The sequence below is a fragment of the Heterodontus francisci genome, chromosome 10 (assembly GCF_036365525.1).
Source record: "Heterodontus francisci isolate sHetFra1 chromosome 10, sHetFra1.hap1, whole genome shotgun sequence".
Lineage (NCBI taxonomy): Eukaryota > Metazoa > Chordata > Chondrichthyes > Heterodontiformes > Heterodontidae > Heterodontus > Heterodontus francisci.
Window position 1 is genome coordinate 44,900,300 of NC_090380.1, and position 23,396 is coordinate 44,923,695.

The 23,396-nt window shown below is 40.0% G+C and overlaps 1 protein-coding gene across 2 annotated transcripts in view; it reads right to left on the reverse strand.

Moving 5' to 3' along the window:
- The window catches only part of scaf4a (SR-related CTD-associated factor 4a), a 133,895-nt gene that overhangs the window by 63,730 nt on the left and 46,769 nt on the right, over positions 1 to 23,396 (reverse strand). For both annotated transcript variants that reach the window (XM_068040539.1, XM_068040537.1), the window contains exon 2: positions 11,211 to 11,294. In XM_068040539.1, the coding sequence (XP_067896640.1) occupies positions 11,211 to 11,294 (84 nt within the window). The remainder of the gene's footprint in view (positions 1 to 11,210; positions 11,295 to 23,396) is intronic.

Genomic DNA, 23,396 nt, shown 5'->3' on the forward strand with positions numbered 1-23,396 from the left:
TGATACATTGGGAAAAAGAACCTTGCTACTGAAAGCCAGGAATCACAAGAAAGAATATAATTTGATCTACTCCCTTGACCCCTCTGCTGCCTCTGTGATGTCAGACTTTGTCTGACATCTAGTTCTTGTTGAGCCACAATTTCCTCTCATTAATCATTAAAACAGAGCCACTGTCTTCAGTCCCCACCACAAACTCCATTCCGTGGCCACTGTCTCAGACTGAGCCAGACTGTTAATAACCTCAAGGTCCGATTTGACCTTCCAACCCCATATCCACTCTATCACAAAAAACAGCCTACTACCACCTCTAACATTCCCCATCACCACCCATTAGTTGCTTGAAGCCCTCGTCCACGCTTGTTACCTCCAGACTCAACTATTACAACGCTCTCTTGGCCAGCCTCCAGTCTTCCAGCCTTCATAAATTTGAGCTGATTCAAAACTCCAATGACTTGTGTTTGTCAACCTACATTGCACCCTGGTCCACCAATATCTCAGTTTTAAAATTTGCATCCTCATGCTCAAATCCCTCCATGGCCTCACCCTTCCCTATCTCGGTAACTTCCTACAGCCCTCTAAGAGCTCTGCATTCCTCCAACTCTGGCCTCTTGTGTCCTCTCCACTTCATTCAACCTACCTCTGGCAGCCTGCCTTCAATCATCTAGGCCGTAATCGCTGGAATTCCTTCCATAAACCTTTTCACCTCCCTTTCTCTTCCTTTAATACACTCAAGACCTAAACCTTTAAACAACCATTTAGTCACTTATAACATCTTCTTTGCCTCACTGTCAATCTTTGCTGACGCTTTTGTGAAGCACCTCAGAATGCTATACCATATCAAAAGGTGCTATATAAATAAAAATTATTGTCCCTCTCATATCCTCCACTTCCTCAATGCAGCTGAGTAATCTTTTAACAGATAGTCAAATATAAACAAATCCATCACAGTTTTCCTCTATTAGGGTGCCACCACTATCTAAATTAGAATTCGACGAGATTTTCTTGTCATTACAGCATGTGAGAAATTGCCTCCCTGTTCAACTTTGTGAGATAAAAACAGAAAATGCTGGAAATACTCAGGTCAGGCAGCACCTGAGGAGATAGAAATACTGTTAATGCTTCAGGACGATGAGCTCTGACAAAATGTCATTTACCTGAAGTGTTAACTCTATTTCTCTCTCCAAAGATGCTGTCTGAGCAGCTGAGTATTTCCAGCATTCTCAGTTTTTAGCTTTTGTATTTGTGATATGGGATTATGCTCTTGAATTGATTGTGTATTTTCCCACTACATGATCAGTAGATTCTTCCTTGTCGACATCAAATGCATTAATCCTTTCACTATTTGAATCTTTGTTTAGAAAAATATTAGATACTGGACCTGCAACGGTTCTGTGGTTTCCTCTCAACATCTGTACATGCCTCATGCCATCAATTATATAGGCAGGTGGCTCTGGAAATGAGTCTGTAGCCAGATATTCTTCTTGTAATGGCAGACTTGGTCTTTCTCAGAGATCCATCTGATGTAGTTCAAGTAAATGGGTAACAACCCAATGAATCACCAATGCAAACTCCTGCTTCAAGTAACACTAATCACCTCCAAGCAAATTCTGATTAATTTTCAAACTGCCTCGTTGCCACCTTCTAACAACCTGTTGGGAGTTTTACTGAGGTTTATAAAGGTTTTCAATTTCAGTTTTGACAAGGTGTCAAACCAAAAACAGACCTAGCAGCTCAAAACTGGATATTCATGAGGCACTATGGGGCAGCAACAGAAATGTATACCACCAGAATAATTAACTTCATGGCCTAGCACTTCCCACTCCATAACCACCAACAATTAAGATCAACCCTGGTTCAATGCAGCAGCAGTGCCAGGTATTCCTTCGAGTCATAGACAGCACAGAAGGAGACCATTCAGCCCAATGAGTCCATGCCAGCTCTCCACAGAGCTATGTAGTCTGCCCCATTTATGGGCTCGATCCCTGTAGTCTTGCAAATCTATTTCTCTCAGGTGGCCATCCAACTTCCTTTTGAAATCATCGATGGTCTCCACTTCCACCACCCTCGTGGGCAGCAAGTTCCAGGTCATTACCATCCGCTGTGTAAAAATAAAAGAGTTCCTCATATTTCCCCTGCACCTTTTGCTCAAAACCTTCAATCTGTGTCCCCTAGTTCTTGTACCATTAGTTAACAGGATAAGGTAAGAACCTAATCAAGCTACTGCACTGGACTACCTTCATACCGAAAATAAAAAAGAACAGGCTACAGAAATTAAGTAATCCCACAACCACAATTAACATCAGAGCAAAGCTCCATAACCTAACATATTCCATAAAGAATGGTGGTGGACAAGCTAGCAAACAGAATGAGGCAGCTCAAGAAACATGCTGGAACCCAGCATCTAAGCAGAGAGATATGGCTAAATTGTTTGCAAGTGTCTTCAACCAAAAGAATTGAGTGGACGATCCTACTTGGCCTCAGGATATCTCTGCAGCAGTTCTTTTGCAAAGCTTCCTCAAACCAACCATCTTCAGCTGCTTTATCAATGACCATGCCTGTCATTAGGTCAGGTCGAGATCTATTTGCTGGCAATTCCAGTGTTCAGCTCCATTCGCAACTCCTCTGATAATGAAGCAGCATATGCCAGTCTGCAGCAGGACCTGGCTAAAATCCAGACTTGGTCTGACAAATAACAGGTAACATTCATGTCACTGTAGTACCAGAATAAGGGAAAGTCCAGCCATGTCAATGACAGCAGACCACCCCAATATCTTGTGGGTCACTACTTACCAGAAGTTGAAATGAACCAGGCATTGTCAACATCATTGTTCCAACAAAAGGGTAGAGGCTGGGCACTCTGATGTGTAGTTCACCTCGCGATCCCTCAAAGCCTGGCCACCCTGCACAATGTTCAAGTTAAGAATATGATGGAATATTCATAATTCACCTGTACATGTGCAGCCATGACACTAAAGAATTTGATGCCATCCAGGACAGAGCAGCTTAATTAACTGATTGACGCCCCTGCCTCAAAGCTCAGTATCTACACAATGCATTGCAGCAACCTACCAAGATTACTTCCATAACACTGTTGATAGATATGGCTGGTCCAGTTTAGTTGCTCACCAACCTCTATCAAAAAGAACAAGAGCAACAGCATTGTAGAAATCCCTCCAAGTCTTACACCATCCTGACATGGACACTTATCATTGTTCCTTCACGGTCACCAGTTCAATATTCCGAACTTCCTTACCCAACAGCTTTATAGAAGCACCATCACCAAAAGGACTGCAGCTGTTCAAAGATGCAGCCTACTATCTTCTATGGACAACTAGCAATAGACAATATAGTCTTGCCAGCGATGCCCACACCCAGAGAACAAATATAAAAAGAAAAATTAATGTCCATGTGAGCAAGATAGCAGCTAGAGTTCAAAATCTTTCACAAAGGATGGGTGCTGACAGCATCAAATGTTTTCTGCTTTCAAATATCTGAGGCGACTCAGTACATCAAGGTTCTGCTTTTTATTACTGCAATTGAAATCAATCCCACAAGAGAAATTAAAAGGAGGATCAGAAATGAATTTTCAAAAATTCTCTGGAAACTGGAAGAATGGCAATTGTTTATCAAAAACTATTCTTTACGTTTTTGCATTCTTAATCGCATGGACTGTGTGTTCATAACTGAGGTCAATTGTGAGAAAGAACGAATGCAAAAGATGATTTCCAAAATGATGCAAAAGATCAGAAGGTCAATACCAATAATCAAGATCATGCACCACCCTATTCATTCAGAAAAAAGCTACAGATCCCTCTCCCACTACAGCATACAATGGTTTTGTAAATGTTTTCATGACTGTTCAGAAGTCTATTCCATGTGCCAAAGTCAGAAAATAAATTGCTGTTATTAGTTCAAAACTTCCTTTTTGACAATTCGACCATTTCCCATTGTCATATCGTCATTTTCTCTGACAGTGTTTTGGATTTTTCTTTTATACACAATTTACTATTTTATATAACCCCATGATATGCTTTACACACTAAACACAAATCAACAATGAAAACTGTGCAAATGACTACTGGCAATACCAATGCAGTCGTATTCTGCTGGCCTCCGACACCGGAAACATCAGAGGAATGTATGATGGCATCAGGAGAGCTTTTGGGCCAACCATCAGGAAGAGCGCCCCTCTCAAGTCTAAATCAAGGGACACAATCACTGACCAACGCAAGCAAATGGACCACTGGGTGGAGCACTACCTAGAACTGTACTCCAGGGAAAATGCTGTCACTGAGACCACCTTCAATGCAGCCCAGTCTCTGCCAGCCATGGATGAGCTGGACCAACAGCCAACAAAATCGGAACTCAGTGATGCCATTGATTCTCTAGCCAGTGGAAAAGCCCCTGGAAAGGATGGCATTACCCCTGAAATAATCAAGAGTGCCAAGCCTGCTATACTTTCAGCACTCCACAAACTGCTTTGCCGATGTTGGGATGAGGGAGCAGTACCACAGGACATGCGCGATGCCAATATCATCACCCTCTATAAGAACAAGGGTGACCGCTGTGACTGCAACAACTACCGTGGAATCTCCCTGCTCAGCAAAGTGGGGAAAGTCTTCGCTCGAGTCGCTTTAAACAGGCTCCAGAAGCTGGCTGAGCGTTTCCACCCTGAGGCACAGTGTGGCTTTCGAGCAGAGAGATCCACAGGCTGTTCTCCCTTCGCCAGCTACAGGAAAAATGCCACGAACAACAGATGCCCCTCTACGTTGCTTTCATTGATCTCACCAAAGCCTTTGACCTCGTCAGCAGACGTGGTCTCTTCAAACTACTAGCAAAGATCGGATGTCCACCAAGGCTACTAAGTATCATCACCTCATTCCATGACAATATGAAAGGCACAATTCAGCATAGCCGCGCCTCATCAGACCCCTTTCCTATCCTGAGTGGTGTGAAACAGGGCTGTGTTCTCGCACCTACACTGTTTGGGATCTTCTTCTCACTGCTGCTCTCACATGCGTTCAAGTCTTCAGAAGAAGGAATTTTCCTCCACATAAGATCAGATGGCAGGTTTAAGAGCGAAGACCAAAGTCCTCATCAGGGAACTCCTCTTTGCTGACGATGCTGCATTAACATCCCATACAGAAGAGTGTCTGCAGAGACTCATCGACAGGATTGCGGCTGCCTGCAACGAATTTGACCTAACCATCAGCCTCAAGAAAATGAACATCATGGGACACGACGTCAGAAACGCTCCATCCATCAATATCAGCGACCACGCTCTGGAAGTGGTTCAAGAGTTCACCTACCGAGGCTCAACCATCACCAGTAACCTGTCTCTCGATGCAGAAATCAACAAGCGCGTGGGAAAGGCTTCCTCTGCTATGTCCAGACTGGCCAAGAGGGTGTGGGAAAATGGCGCACTGACACGGGAACACAAAAGTCCGAGTGTATCAAGCCTGTGTCCTCAGTACCTTGCCCTACGGCAGCGAGGCCTGGCGACATACGTCAGCCAAGAGCGACGTCTCAATTCATTCCATCTTCGCTGCCTCCGGAGAACCCTTGGCATCAGGTGGCAGGACCGTATCTCCAACGCAGAAGTCCTCGAGGCGGCCAACATCCCCAGCTTATACACCCTAATGAGCCAGCGGCACTTGAGATGGCTTGGCCATGTGAGCCGCATGGAAGATGGCAGGATTCCCAAGGACGCATTGTACAGCGAGTTCGTCACTGGTACCAGACCCACCAGCCGTCCACATCTCTGCTTTAAAGACATCTGCAAACGCGACATGAAGTCCTGTGACACTGATCACAAGAACTGGCGGACAGCCATAAAGGCGGGGCTAAAGTGTGGCAATTTGAAGAGACTTAGCAGTTGGCAGGAAAAAGGACAGAAGTGCAAGGGGAGAGCCAACTGTGTAACAGCCCCGACAACCAATTTTATCTGCAGCACCTGTGGAAGAGTCTGTCACTCTGGAATTGGCCTTTATCGCCACTCCAGGCACTGCTTCACAAACCATTGACCACCTCCAGGCGCTTACCCATTGTCTCACGAGACAAGGAGGCCAAAGATGATGATGATATGCTTTGCACGAAAGTCACAATTCAACAATGAAAATGCCAAGTTTTTCTAATCTTCCCCATAATTTGATACTCTGCTGCTAGGGTATATGCTTGTTACTATTTCACTCTGTAAATAAGCATAAGACTAAGTAAAGATTGACTCGAGTATTATCCTTCACCAACTAGCTTTCTGGAATGTCTGGGCTTGAATGTGTCCATTGCAGCTCTGTGAATAGAACTAGCACAGTATTCAAGGTGGGTCTGATCAGAGCAGTGTATAGTCATTACATAACTTTCTCCAACTTTCACTTTGTTGTCACTATATGGCTCTAATTTTTTTCTGCAGCCATGGTATATGCTAAACATCAGGTTCAACACCCTTCAAAATTTCCAATTTCACCTTTAACTACGTCATTCATTGAATACATAGGATCTCGAATATATGACGGAACAGTAGCAGAGTGGTAATGTTATTGGACTAGGAATCCAGAGGCCTGGATTAATGATCTGGAGACATGAATTCAAATCCCATCATGCAGATGATTCAATTAATTAAATAAATCTGGAGTTAAAAACTAGTCTCAGTAATGGTGACTGTGAAACTACTGGATTGTTAAAAACCCCTCTAGTTCACTGATGTCCTTTAGGGAAGGAAAGCTTACCCGGTCTGGCCTACATGTGACCCCAGATGCACAGCAATATGGTTGACTCTTAACAGCCCTCTGAAACAACCGAGCAAGTCACTCAGTTGTGGATAAAACAGGACAGACCACTCGGCATTGACCCAGGCATCGGACATGACAATAGCGCACCGAGCCCAGTCAACACTGCAAAGTCTTTCTCACGAACACCTGTGGACTTGTGCCAAAATTGGGAGAGCCGTCCCAAAGACCAGTCAAGCAACAGCCTGACATAGTCTTACACACAGAATCATGCTTTGCAGACCATGTCCCAGACTCCTCCAACACATCACTGGGAATATCCTAACCCACCAACAGGACAGGCCGACCAAAGATGGCAGCAGAGTGGAATACAGTTGGGAACCAGTGGCCCTGGCAGTCATCAACAATTACTCTACCCATGAACTCTCATGGCATCAGATCAAAGATTGGCAAGGAAACCACCTGCTGATTACCACCTACCTCAACTGATGAATCAGTACACCTCCATGCTGAACACCAGTTGAGAGGGGCATTCAGGGTAGCAAGGATACATAATGAACTTCAATGTCCATCACTAAGAGTGGCATGTAGCACAACTACTGACCGAGATGGCCAAGTCATGAACGACATCTGCCACTCTGGGCTACCAGTAGGTGGTGAGAACCAACACAAAGGAAAAACCTACTTGACCTCGTTCTCACCAATCTACCCATCAAAAATGCATCTGTCCATGACAACATTGGTAGGAGTGATCACTCTACTGTCCTTACAGATACAAAGTCCTGTCTTCACACTGAGGACACCCTCCAGTGTTGTGTGGCACTACCAGTGTCCTAAATGGGGTAGGTTCAGATCAAATCTAGCAGCTTCAAACTAGGTATCCATGAGGCATGGTGCGCCATCAGCAGCAGAATTGCACTCCAGCACAATCTGTAACTTCAGGGCCCAAGAAATATTCCTCACTTGAATATTACCATCAAGCCAGGAGCAGCATTAGGAAAATATGGTACCAATCTGGCCAAGCTAGAACATAGGACTACAAACATGCTAAACAGCGGAAGCAGCATGATGTAGACAGAGCTAAACGATCACACAACGAACAGATCAGATTAAAGCTCTGCAGTCCTGCCACATCCAGTCATGAATGGTGGTGGGCAATTAAACAACTAATGGGACGAGCCCAGTATGTCAGTACAAAAGACAAGGCTTAAGCATTTGCAATCATCTTCAGTCAGGAGTGCTGAGTGGATGATCCATCTTGGTCTCCTCCTGAGGTTCACAGCATCACAGATGCTAGCCTTTGGCCAATTTAATTCACTCCACATGATATCAAGAAACAGCTGAGTGCACTGGATACAGCAAAGGCTATGGGCTCTGACAACATCCCAGCTGTAGTTCTGAAGACTTGTGCTTCAGAACTAGTTGTACCCTAAGCTAAGCAGTTCCAGCACAACTACAACACAGGCATCTACCAGACAATGTGGAAAATTGGGCAGATATGCACTACCCACAAAAAGCAGGATAAATTAAATCCGGCCAAATACCGCTCAGTCGACTCTCAATTATCAGCATCGTGATGAAAGGGGTCAACAGTGCTATCAAGCGGCACTTACGCACCTATGCTCACCTGGCTTGTGCCAGGTCTTGGCCTGAGCCCTCATTACAGCCTTGTTCCAAGCATGAACAAAAGAGCTGAATGCTAGAGGTGAGATGAGAGTGACTGCCCTTGATATCAGGGCAGATTTTGACAGAGTGTTGCTTCAACGAGCCCCAGCAAAATTGAAGTCAATGGGAATCAGGTGGAAAACTGATTGGAGCCATACGTAGCACAAAGGAAGATGGTTGTGGTTCCTAGAAGCCAAACATCTCAGCCGCAGGACATCACTGCAGGAGTTCCTCAGGGTAGTGCCCTAGGCCCAACTGTTTTCAGGTGCTTCATAACAACCTTCCCTCCACAAGGTCAGAAATGGGGATGTATGCTGATGGTTACAGAGTGTTCAGTTCCATTTGCAAACTTCTCAGATAACCAACTCCATGCCCACATGCAGCAAGTCCAGGGCAATATTCAGGCTTGGGCTGATAAATGGCAAGTAATATTCATGCCACACAAGTGCAAGGCAAAGACCATCTCCAACAAGAGAGAATCTAACCATCTCCCCTTGACATTCAAAGATATTACTATCTCTGAATCCCAACCATCAACATCCTGGGAGCCAACAGTGACCAGACGTACAAATACTTTGGGTAGAACAGCAAGTATTCTGCAGCGAATCCAACATCTACAAGGCACAAGTCAGGAACGTGATGGAATACTCTCCACTTCCCTGGATGGGTGCAGCTTGAACAACACTCAAAAAGCTCGAAACCATCCAAGACAAAGAGGCCTGCTTGATTAGCATCCCATGCACCAGTTTAAACCTTCACTCCCTCCACCACCAGCACACTGTGTCTACAGTGTTTACTGCAGAAACTCGCCGAAGCTCCTTCCAAACCCATGGCCTCTATGGCTTACAACAGGGATCTGCAACCTGCAGCTCCGGAGCCACATGCATCTCAAACCTATCCAGTTGGATCGCATTAACATGAAAAAAGCCATATTTTTATTGTGTGGATAAAAGGCTAAACATTATTCTGCGCTTTAAGGTTAAAAGTGATTTTAACGAAATCATCTTGCTCCAAATAAACCTTCTTGAGTGGTATAGCTACACTATAGTTATAGATAACGCCTTTGATTCAAGGAACAGACTCTATGGTTGCAACCACTATTGTTCCCAACATAGATGAGATGATAGATTATTCTGAAGGTGTTATTGGAAGCATTTTTAATCACAAGAATCACTAGCCGAAAAAATTGTCTTTATTCTACGCATCTCAAGCTAAAGTTTGTTTTAAAGATGACTTTACTGACAATAAAGTCAAAAAACAATATAATTCAGTTTAGTCTATTTTAATTTTTTTTCTATTGATACATATATTCAATACATGTATTTATCATATATGTAAAAAATGCATTCCACCAGACACTTGGCAATTTGCCAAGTATTTGACTAGACTAATACCGGAATGGGCGGGCTGTCTTATGTGGAAAGATTGGACAGGCTAAGCTTGTATCCGCTGGAATTTAGAAGAGTAAGAGGCGACTTGATTGAAACATATAAGATCCTGAGGGGTCTTGACAGGGTGGATGTGGAAAGGATGTTTCCCCTTGTGGGAGAATCTAGAACTAGGGGTCACTGTTTAAAAATAAGGGGTTGCCCATTTAACAGAGATGAGGAGAATTTTTTTCTCTGAAGGTCGTGAGTCTTTCAAATTCTCTTCCTCAAAAGGCGGTGGAAGCAGAGTCTTTGAATATTTTTAAGGCAGAGGTAGATAGATTCTTGATAAGCAAGAGGGTGGAAGGTTATCAGGGGTAGGTGGAAATGTGGAGTAACCAGTTCAGCCATGAACTTGTTTAATGGCGGAGTAGGTTCGAAGGGCCAAGTGGCCTACTCCTGTTCCTAATTCGTAAGTTCGTATATTGATTTAGAAATCCCAAATTTGTATCTTGAGGCTCCCAATAGTCTGCATTTTAGGCACTTTTTTTTTCCAAAAGGCTCTTCAGGTTAAAAAAAAGGTTGCCGACCCTTGTCCGAGAAGGACAAGGACAGCAGACATATGGGACCACCACCACCTGCAAGTTCCTCTCCAAGTCACACAACCTGACTTGGAACTATATCGCCGTTCCTTCACTGTCGCTGGGTCAAAATCCTGGAACTCCCTCCCAACAGCATTGAGTATGCCTACATCACAAAGATTGCAACGGTTCAAGAAGGCAGCTCACCTCCACCTTCTTAAGGGCAATTAGGGATGGGAAATAAATGCTGGCTTTGCCAACGATGCCTACATCCCATGAACAAATAAAAATATAGGATGCCATTTTTTCTTCCCGCACACACTGATTCACTCACTTGTGTCTCACCTATTTTATAAATACTCGGGTGTCTCTTCAGATTCAATTGCCCCCTCTACCCAAGGCCTAGTTTGATATTATCTGATAATTAGACCAGCCACATGCAAGTCATTAATGTAAATTTAAAATCATGTCAAAAGTTTCAACATGAATCCAAGGTCTAGCTGAACCATTGTTGGGCTTTTCCTGGTTGCAAACTTCAGTTTCTTTACGTATTCATTGCAGGTTCAGAGTCGTTGTCTTCTTCTTTGGCTTCCTTGTCTTGAGAGACAATGGGTAGCGCCTGGAGGTGGTCAGTGGTTTGTGAAGGTTCAGAGTATAATGCAATAAAAAAAATAATGTACCACTTCAAGCAAGTTACTATTCTTGAGTACTTAGTTGAATGAGTTGTTGGGGGCGGGGGAAGAGGAGAACAGAAACTCATACATATACAATCCACTTCGATAGTATCAGAAACGGATACACTGAAGGAAGAAAAAGAGCAGTATAAAAAACAAAGCAGGAATAAGATGAAGGAAAACACGTGAATCTCCTACCTTTATAGCTTTAATGGCAGCCTTGGTAATAAGGATCATCTTTGCCCGAGAAATGGGTGGCTTTAGTTCCATCAGAGAAAAGAGCTGAAATGCATAAGGAAAGAACAATTAGTATGGCTGATTAAACTCAAGTTTCTTTTTGCTTACCACTGCAACCTTACAAACCCCATAATCAAGCACTGGGGATACACTTCTGTATTAGTTAACACCATACTCTATGCCACTGTTTCCATAATTTATATTCTATAGAAGGTGTGAAAGACCAAGAGACCAAATGTATTTTACATTTCACAAAAGTTTATCACAAGTCAACTTTCCCACATCGCTTACAAAGTTTCAGATATATGAAAAATAGCAATTTCTCAAACCTATCCAGCATTTCAGTTGCAAAACAGTACCATTACTTTCAAAAACATATCCCTTGGTCAGTCATTAAATCAAGCAAGAAAGCTTAAAATGAACTTCCTATTCAGCATTCACCTTTTTAACCATGAAAGTAGATTGTGCCATTTGCAACATAATCATTTTACTTACTAATTGTAAAGTTTGCTCGATTTACATTTGCAATCAGTAATCACATAGCTAGGGACAATACAGATTAAGGGTCCAATAGCACTCTACAAAGTTGACAATCAGCCATATCTCTATGGTTCTTAACTAAATGGAATTAAAAACATTTGTTTTCAGCCAGTAAAAAAGCCAGTGCACAGACTTCACGTAGCAGTATGTAGCTCCCCAAACTGTTTCTTTAAAGAAACCATCACTATTGTGTTTAGACTTTGTCACTTCCAAGATTGACATAATACAAGCACTTAGATAACTGAAACTAAAGCAGAATAGATTACTTCCCCATCATTTCCTCAGGCAATCGAATCCAAATTCTCTCTCGTCCATGGACAATTATCACGAAAAAATCTAGCTAGTCTAGCAACCATACCAATCATATCTGTAAAAACTAGAAAAGTGAACAAAAAAATAAACTAGGTGGAATATGACCTTTATACAAATTCCTCAAAGAAAAAGTTAGATCAAAAACTAAGATTCTAATAAACAGATGATGCAAAACCAACCACACCTTGCTTTCAATAATATGGTACTTTGTGAATTTTCACAAAAGAAATTGAATTTACAGTTGCAAAGACAAAACAGACATATCAGATGTGATCTCGGGGAAGGAGGCCAGGTAATTTGATTTTAAAATGTGAGACTGAAGTCCTAAAGCAGAATTTTCTCATACACAATTAACATTATACTTAACTGCCACACTTTACATTGTGGTTTTGTATAAGAAAAAACTCATTAGAAGCCAAGCTGTGGTTCTTTATGGTAAACTGTCAGTCATGATTTTGATGTTTAACAGCAAGCTAATCAAGTAACAGATATCTGTAGAATTTTTAGAATATGTATGGCAAAATGAACTTCAAAGTATAGATTAGATTAGAGATACAGCACTGAAACAGGCCCTTCGGCCCGAGTCTGTGCCGAACATCAACCACCCATTTATACTAATCCTACACTAATCCCATATTCCTACCAAACATCCCCACCTGTCCCTATATTTCCCTACCATCTACCTTTACTAGTGACAATTTATAATGGCCAATTTACCTATCAACCTGCAAGTCTTTTGGCTTGTGGGAGGAAACCGGAGCACCCGGAGAAAAGCCACGCAGACATAGGGAGAACTTGCAAACTCCACACAGGCAGTACCCAGAATCGAACCCGGGTCCCTGGAGCTGTGAGGCTGCAGTGCTAACCACTGCGCCGCCCTAATATGTTTACTGAATTAAATTTACTTGGTTCTCAAATATTAAGATTACTCAGTCAGAAAATGGTTAAATACTCAAACATTCCCAATCTGAACGGATTTATGTACTGAATCAAATGATTGAATTAAAACAAATATTACGGTTATGAATTTCAAAAGGAAACTAAAGAGCTAGTAGTAACTCGTTACATTCTCGCTAGGCAAGGGAATGAGGGAGTAATCGGAGGTAGATGGGGTGCGGAATTCGAAACACAAACAGATCAGCAGTGATCTTATTGTATGGCGGTGCTGCCACGAGGGGCCAAATGGACTACTTCTGCTTCTAATTCTTATGTTTGTATGTAACTCAAGGAAGCATCTGCAAAGGAATTTGCTATTATAATCGAAAGGTGTTGTGATAATTAGTTGTATACACTTACAGCTCATCACACCCAAAGTTTCATTAACTATTCAAATAGATCTTTACATTAGAATGCATATATACATAGATTAAAGCAGTAAATTGCAAAATATGTGGAGATTTTTGTAGACATTCCTTAGCTCATGAGGCATGAGAGCTGGCCACAATCTTTTTCTCACTCAACAACTAAGTTCCTGTAACTGTTAAATTATTAAGCAGACATGACAACACTGGCCGTTTCTTGCCCCACAGTGGAGACAAACTGTAGCACCCCAACTGGTGCCCCAACAGGGATCAGCTAATAGAGTTCACTACTTCATCCTGAGACTTGCTCATCTCTGTAGTTTTGTATTGTACTGTGCAGTATCTTTATTCACTGAGCCATCAGCAGAGTTCAGCAACATTCTACTTGAATATAAAGACATTTAACATCTCCTAATTATAAATATATTTTAAATTTATACTAAATTTTAAATTTAGTTTAGAGATACAGCACTGAAACAGGCCCTTCGGCCCACCGAGTCTGTACCGACCATCAACCACCCATTTATACTAATCCTACACTAATCCCATATTCCTACCACATCCCCACCTGTCCCTATATATTTCCCTACCACCTACCTATACTAGGGGCAATTTATAATGGCCAATTAGCCTATCAACCTGCAAGTCTTTGGCATGTGGGAGGAAACCGGAGCAAACCCACGCAGACACAGGGAGAACTTGCAAACTCCGCACAGGCAGTACCCAGAATCGAACCCGGGTCCCTGGAGCTGTGAGGCTGCGGTGCTAACCACTGCGCCGCCCCTAATATTGGTATTTTTGATATGCTGCAGTATCAAGATAGGAGAGATTCCTGCCGCTTGGAATTAGGGTACTATTGATGAAAAGAAAAATTATGAGGTGGGCCTTGCTCATAATCTGGGGAACAGTGCTGCAGTTGTGTATAACCTGACCCATCCCTTTAAGATTGTTGCTCAGGTATACCCTGCAGGGAGGCAGATTAAACACAGACACAATGAGGTCACATGATGTCAAATGAGAAAAGGCCTGGTTGCCAATTTCCCATAGCACTATACACAAGGAGTCAAATAAAGTAGGGTTAGAGACCAGGGAAGGTAGATGTAATTCAGTCTCCATATTAAATTCTTGCATTCAATCATTATTATACATTTCCACCATAAACTATAAATTTCGATATCCATATTTATAATAGAAACTGCAAATATATAAACCACACTATAATTACACTCTCCTGATGCTGGAAAGGGGTTGGGGGTGGCGAAGGACAGGGTGCAATTACATGACAAGTTTAAATGAGAAGTTTTTTCATGAGAGACAGAGAAATTGGTAATGAAAAAATTGACAGTAAGCACAGCACACACAAACTCAATATATTTACAATGTCATAGATTGGTCTACAAAGTTGGAAGGCAATGCATAGATGGAGTGTTTCTGAAAATGAATCAAAAATTGGCTAAAAGAGGAAACAATGATCGCACTGGCATAGGAGGCAACCTGACACAATTCAGGCATCAGTAACTGTTGCTGTTTACAATGTACATAAATGACTTGGAAGTGGAACAAAATCCTTCCAAGTTTGCAGATGATATCAAAAGGGACTGCAAACAACATGGAACAAGCTTATCAAATACAGAAGGGCTTGATTAGACTGGGGAGGTGGGCTCACAAGTTGCAGGTGCCATTTCATGTGCAGCATCATGAGATAGATAAATAACAAAGTGACAAAAAATGCTATTCTACAAAGGCACAATATAAGAGAGGGTTTTTTGGGTAAAGCCACAGTAAAGACAGCAAGTAATACAACAAGTAAGGCTGCACAGCAAGAATATAGCATAAATCTCGAGGAACAGTTCTGATTCAGGCCATAGTAGCATAAGAAAGCCACCATGTAATGGACTACCAAACTGATAGCTGGGATTAAACACTTGAGGAGAGGCTGCAGAAGCTAGGAATGTTACAATGTAAAGTCTGCTCAGCTTGATCTTAAAATATTCAAGACTAAAGGATTTATCCAAGGTCAACATTATGTTTAATATATAAATGCTACAACAAGATAGCATAGCCTCTAAGTTAAAACAGGAAAGGTGATCTAACTACTTTGCAGAATTAGTGAACCTATGAAATGTTCTTCCAAGAGACGCTGACAGGCTGGCTTTTATCAACAAATTCGAGAGAGCTGGTTAGGTATCAAAATTTGTTAGGTGTGAGGGGTATTCTGCCAACAGCATAACAATGTAGTCATCAATCAAAGCCCAATGTGCTTGTGTGTCTTTCAGTTATTCAAAGGCTGAGTGAGGGGGGCAGGGGGTGTTGAATTCAAGCAGCAAAAGTCTGTACAATTCCCTTAAATTCTTTTAAGCAACGTGTACTTTTCCTCTTCCTGCCATGCAGTTCAATGACTATGCTTAGTGAAGCTGGTGGCTCATACCTATGGACTAGCTTTTCATCATAGAGTTGCATGTGTGTGACCCTACCCCATTTGACCCTGTATCATAGATCACCTGAAAAAAAAATCCACAAGTTTACATACGGTTGCCATACAAGATACCCTTACCCCCCACTTCACATCAAAAAAGGTACTGGATGGGGTGGGGGAGAGGGGAACCAGAAATACAATTTTTTTCAATATTTTTAAAATAAAATTTAGCTTTGGACAGAATTCCAATATAACTGGCTATACATTGGACTTAAGTATAGCTTTAAATAAAACGGTTTGCAATAAATATGTAAATGTGCATGATTTACCAATATATGAGATACTTCACTACCTACAGATTGTTTTGGGTGGGGGGGCACGCAGGGGAACCACCAGTATTTTTCTTCCAAATTATTAGTTTGAAAACAGTTGAATGTGCTTGGACAATTAATAGAGTTTAAAAAAATTCTTAGCATACTATTAAACAAATCCAGTCGATAGAAATTTTATTAAGATTTGTTATTGAAATCATGAACCAGCCAAATATCCTTTACTAAGTTTGATTAAACTTCACAAAAACATTTTGCTCTGAAAGTGATCAGTTGTAGGAGTTTGATGTTGATGCCCCTCACCAATATTTTTATTATTTAGTATAAGAAACTCATATGCCATGCAGCAGTTGTTAACCCTAACCCTAGGTATGATTAAGTGCAGTCAAGTTAAAAAAACATCCTCTGTTCAACATTACTGGATTTTAAATCAACATATGGACTGCTAAGCTAAAGTCCAGGATAGCATTTTTAAGTTATTGATGGGCATGCTGCAGTTTTGTGGATATAATGCGGTGATTTGCAAAGTAACCTACAATGGAGGTACTTACAAGATGTGATCAAAACATCATTGACCCAGGGCATTATATATTGATGAAAATAGATGTGTTTCATGGACAGCTGGTGCTATTATATAAATCTCTTATGTGCACTTTTAGTGAAATAAGACTAAGAATTCAATGAAAATTTGAGTTACAGAAATGAAATGAAGCATTGTAGAAATGTTGCAAAACTTGAAACATTAAAAGGTTTGACAAAAATGCCTGAGTTATTTCACATTAATACAATAGTAAAGCTAGATAACAGTCACATCTAAACTAAATCTGGGAAGGTTTGTGTATTTGTATGGCAAATGTACAAGAGTTGTGGCTAAGTCATACAACAAATTTGTTTTCTTAAATAATTACAGCATACAATGGTTGGCATTTTTCAATTTTATAGTGCATCAAGAAATATAAAGATGGCATTGAGTTATAGCTCGCCGCTGGGTCTTATTTTATTTGTTTCATCTTCTGGTTTTCTGTGCTTTGTTCCATTTTTCTCCATCACAGGATCAGTAGTTAGATAGCACTCTCAGAGCTGGGTGTATAAACCACATCCTCGGGTACGGAATTGCAGGCAAGTTCATTGTAGTTAAACGTGCAGCTTCTCAAAGTTGTAACATTAAATTTAAAACACATCTCCAGTGCAAATTTCAAAATCATAGTCAGCACACATGGGTAGGAATTATTCCAGTAAATTCAGATACACTGTTATTGCCAGCAGTGTAATACAATATATGCCTCTACAAGTGAAATTGAGCGTGGATTATGATCAGCCTCACAAATTATATACTCATTTCTCTCTGCCCAATCAGGATTTTTCATATTTTTATAGTTCAAGAAAATCAGGTGAATTAGTCTTGTGATGTTGAAAATCTCTTTCAGGCTCCCTAACAGTGCACTGAGCTCATCTCAAGAGGGTCTAAATTCTAATCTTTGGAGGTGTTTGTTAATCAGAAGAGTAAATAAAAAAAATTAAAATTCTTGTATACCCAATGAATGTTAAACATTATATTTCAAATGGAGTAAATGGTCATTTTACCCAATGCAAAATAGGAAACAATCAGATCCTATAATTCTGATATGAATTTCCATCCCTTAATCTGTGTTTAGTAAATTGGATTTTACACACTAAAATTCTGCAATTTGGCAACTGTAGAAATAAAATGACATTTCCAGACTGTGTCACCAGAAAGCATACTAACTAATGATAATAGCTAATGGCTTTTAGCACACTGTCCCATAACTGAAGACGTACAAAACCAAAGTTCAGCACTTCACTGCATGCTGCATCAATGGTCGATGTAAAGCAGTCTATGACAAATACCAACAAGCTTCTCACTGTTCCATTTATACAGCTAATAATTTTGAATTCTCCCTCCCATCCAATTTTCTGCCTTCTTCTGAGACTGTTCATGTTAGAGTGCTGCTTCACAAATGCTGACAGCCCTCCCATCTCCACTCAAGATGGTATTCTCCATGTGCAGGCATAAGCCACGTGCTAGCCAGGGGGTTGGAGGGGCACAGCAATCACATTTGTGCTTCATTCTCTCCTCAGCCAAGCTCACACATGTACATTGGATAATGGTGAGCACAAATCTCAGCCAATTTTACATCTACCTGGCCGATGCACAGTGCATCATTGGTACCAGTCAACTTAGGACAATCAGATGACTGAATCATTAGTTATCATGTGTGGCTTCATACTGCACCTCAACACCTACCTATTAAACGCCCAGAGGAATCTGTTGCAGCTAATAACTTGAGAAAATCAAGGGAAAATGTAATAGGACTGGTGCCCAATATATAATTCAATAAATTTATTTGTTAGTGAGTTTTCAAGATAGCAACTCGTACATTTTGAAGAATCAAGGAATAACTCGTGAAATACCCTAGAGCAAGGTGCCCAACCTTTTCACCTTCATGAGCAAGTAAATGCATATCATGGAACTTTGGGAGCCAGTTTAAAATTTAAACTCAATGTGCACATATTTTAAGTTGCTATTAACCAAATGCTGATTTTATGATATAAAAACAAGAAATGCTGGATATGCTAAAAATACTGATTTTATGATGCAAGATTGAGCTACCTACTGGGCAAGAATACAAAAACAGTCCGTTCCAAACCTTCAGGGGCACAAGATTCAAACAGAACAAACTAGAAAATATGAAATATAAGCACAAGACTAAATTGTTTGAGCTCAGAGGGCAGAATCAACAGGGCTCGAGTAGTTGCAGTGTTGAACGTAACTGACCTATAAGCGTTAAAACATTCACTAATGTAAGCTACTACTAAAATTAAGTTTCAAACTGAAATGCTCAAACTACCCAAGGTTTATAAACAGAATGCAATATTGAAGACAGCAATGTATGATGTAGTTCGTAGACATTAGATCATAACTCATCTGTCAGTCATGATGTAAGCTTTGCCAAATGTGGAAACAAAAATATTTTATTCCTTATGTAGTGCATCCACTGTTTTATGGTCTAGGGAAGCCTTGAGCTAGTCAACTGCATCTCCAAATGCAAATCAGTCGGACCTTTCTTTTTAAAATCACTTTTGGCATTGTTTGCAGTTAAGTCAGACAATATGCTGTTTTATTAGTACAGCAGCATATTAGCTAACTCAATGCTGCTGAGGTGAATCTGTGTATTCTGGCACATCCCTTTAAAGCCACAAGATCTAAATGCTGTAAATGTACATCCTAATGTCAGAGGATCAATTTTGTTGAGGTTTGGAAAGTACTTTGATTCTCAGCTCAAAGGTGAGAAGAAACCAGGGGAAATTTATACTTTTTAATTATACTTCATTTTTTTTTTTAAAGTGACATATAAATTGCATATTCAAAATGAAATTAACCTAAATCAAATTAAATACATCTTTTACTGATGTGCCCAAGAACTATCAATTCATACAAGACATAACATTTACATTAGCAGCAGTTAATGGTATTTTATAGGTTCCTGAGGAGCCCAACATCCAACAGTACCCCAAACAATATTACATGAAATCATTTAGGCATGCAAGCTGTGCTGCAAATTTCAAATGCAGAACATGGATGATCTTATAATTAATATAAGTGTTATTTAAAGTAATCACAGCCACTGACAATCTTATATATAAATGTGCACAAATCAAAGCGTGGTCACCTCCAAAGCCACTTCGTTCAGAAAGGACAACATAACAGTACTTCTGGGAGCAAATACTTAAAGATTGCTAGTACTCTAAATGTGTGTGAATTAAATACTTAATGCCACTAGTGTAGTCTCTCAAGTGTGCATTCTTTCCCCCGCCCACAATCCAAACTGATGTAGCGTAGGTGTACTCAAAGTAATTAAGTCACCATTAACATTAAAAATTCCTGGTATTTTTTCATATCACAATGGCTTGCCAATAAGCTACATACAAATCTTTCATACTTCCAACATAAACATATCAGAATGTTCCTGCTGCTAGTTTGTTTAGGTGAACCGCAGTGATAAATTTCCCCTCCCAGAATACCTACACACCTTGAAATACTCAGCAGGTCTGGCAGCATCTGTGGAAGAAAATTAACGTTTTAGGTCAATGGCCTTTTTGTCAAGTCAATGACCTAAAATGTCAGCTGTTTCTCTCCACAAATGCTGCCAGACGTTAAGCAGTTCAAGAATTTTCTGTTTTTATTTCAGATTTCCAACATCCGAGTATTTTGCTTTTCTACCTACACATCTTTCAACATTCAAAAAATTTCACAAATTCGTGATACTGCCCTGAAAATACTGTTGTTTTTATGCAGAATAGAAGATGCTTACGGTGGGCTACTAAAACTCCCAGGTTTGTTCTGCAATAGCTGCAGCTTGTGCACATACAAATTAAAAACTTATCATTTACACTTAGAATTTACCCCATATTCCCATTTTTGATATGCGCACAAAAATTCTTCCTTTTGTCAAAAGCAGCACAATTCATTCAGGTAAGTTGACTGCACAATTGAGCAAGCAATGGGGTGGCATTAGAAGTCAAATGTTAGATTAAAAAAACTACAGAAGCCTTATCTAAATGTTCTGATGAATTGTATGCATGACAATATTCAAGAAATATGGGCGATAAACTTGCATAAATTAAAAAAAAATACATTCACACATTTAACTTAGCCTTCTGGGAGCAAGTGTGAAATGTTTTGGCACTGAAATCCTTCTTCAAACCAGTTAATATACTAACCAGCAGAATCAAATAGTCACTTTAAATTTGGGAGTTTAATCACAATTGACCAGAAAAAATTGGATGTTAAACCTCAGTTGGTGTAACTATAATTTTTCAAGACATCCACCAAATTGTGCAGCACGATACCAATTTTCAAATGATCATCTTGCACACGCTACCACATTTTCTTTTCTCTGTTGTCCAAAACACAATTTCTGTAAAATATCCAGGGGGCAGACAGGAAAGTGGAGTTGAGGCCACATTCAGATCAGCTAAGATTTATCAAATGGCTGAGCAGGCTTGAGGGGCTGAATAGCCTATGCCTGCTCCTAATTCCTATGTTTGCATGTAGAAATCAGTGGATATTTGGAGCAATTGTAACGCCATCAACGGGCGGCGCAAATAATACAACAAACAAAAGGAAAAATCACAAAAGTGATTTGCTCATCACGCTGAACCCAAAGATGACACTGCAGCATCAATCACTTGGCGGTATGAATTTCACAAAGATATTATAGATGTTCCTTATGCAGGCGCTGGCCAGCGCATCCCATGTTTATGTGAGAAGTTCATGCAAGGAATTGCCAATTATCACTGTATTGTCTGTTCCTTTTAATTGAAGCTCAATTCAGATTATATTAATTTATCTTTTGCAAATTCCCACTTTGTTTTATGGTTTAATTCAAATTATTGTAGGATTCAAACTTTTAGCACAAAAATGACGTTTCAGGAGACTGTATATGCACAGACATGAGCTAAATAGTCGATTAAGAAATAGATATTCATTTAAGACGCTTATATGGAAATTAAGATAACTAGACCCTGATAATGAAAACTGTAAGACATTATTGTATAAAACATTCACAGATTGAGGTCGAAAAGATTCCTAGCCACACTAACTCATGTTGCTCTTCTTGAAGAAACTATATAAATGCCTTTTACAGCATGATTCACAAAGTCTATTACAGCACTTGTGTGTTTAAATATGGGTTATCAAGGGTGAAGATTGCTGGTGCTGCTCAATTCCAATGGAAACTGTGGGGCAAATAAAGCTGCCACCACATTTTTCAGTTTAATAACCAGAATGTGAAATCTTGATAATGCAGTTGATGGATGTATGGATCAGTAGATCTTTTCCATTCTTTTTTGTTTGCTAAACAAACTCTGAAACCAATTATACAAATAGATTGAAAACGTTTACAATCTGATACCAATAACTTCTACGCCGAATGCATCATGAGTGGCTATACACCAGTGTAACGTTACTGTATTTCAAGAAAATTCAACTGCAGTTGCATTACTAAATCAATTATATTACCATACAGCCGAAAAAAAACAGCAACTATTTAAAGGAATCCCATTAATTTGATGTAGAGAAATATCCTTCATATATAGGGGGACAGGGTCAAGAAGTTTAGCCAACTAGCATCTGAATCTACTGTGAGAGCAAGCATCAGCTAGAACCAACCATCATACCTCAAATAAATAGTGCTAACAAGACACACTTACCCCAAGATAAGTACTTACCTAATTTTGGATACAAGGCATACCTTTACAGCATAACTGCTCGACAGTATATTGCAACTTCAGTAGATTGTTTTAATAAAGACAACAGAATGATTTTAACACTTTATTTTAAATCACCAATTCATACATTGTCATGCAAAGTAAGATCATACAATGATTTACAGGAAACCAGGAAAAAAACAGCCATCTGCAGAAACTATGCTATATAATGGAACTGTGCAACACATTAGGACATGACTTTAAACAAAAAGCTTATCTACAGTTATTTTACATTTGTTTATTGCAAAAGATCCTATTCTCTGAAACGTGTCTTGATGCTCATCCAGCTGAGTTCATATTTGGTCATGTCCACAGCGAAGAAGGTCCCTTCATCCAGCCAATCCAAGGTACCCTAGAGCCTAAATTAATCACTGTCACCAAGTTCATGTCTTATGTTCTTCATACTTCAGTGGCTATACAATATGTCTAATTATATGCAATATCAGCAAAACTGAAAAAATACTGGCAATCAAAAGACTATTCTCAAAGCAATTTCTAGATATTTGTGCAGTATTTTTTATTGTCACTTGATATACTCATTACATACACAAATTATAAAAGCATTAGATTGACCACTTGCAGTGGATCTTAAATTTCAAAAATCAGGGTATGTGACACCATTCAACCTTATACACATTTCCTTCTGCAACCAATTTTCAGTTTAGTATTTTTGAAATTGTTTCCTTTCTCAATTAAAACAAACAGCAGACAACAGCATTACTGCAGCTTTATCAGCAAGATTTTTCCTTACCTTTGTATAAAAAAAACTTTGAAAAACTGTACGCTGGCACATTCACAAGTTAATTCAAACAAGTTCATCATATAACTCAGGCAAATGGCACTAATTAGGCAAGCACACAGTCTATTTGTAAAATGCATAGTCACAAGCATATATCTAATAGTTTTAGCAGTTTGGAGTCAATCCAAAACCTTTTTATGCTAACTAATGTAATTTTGT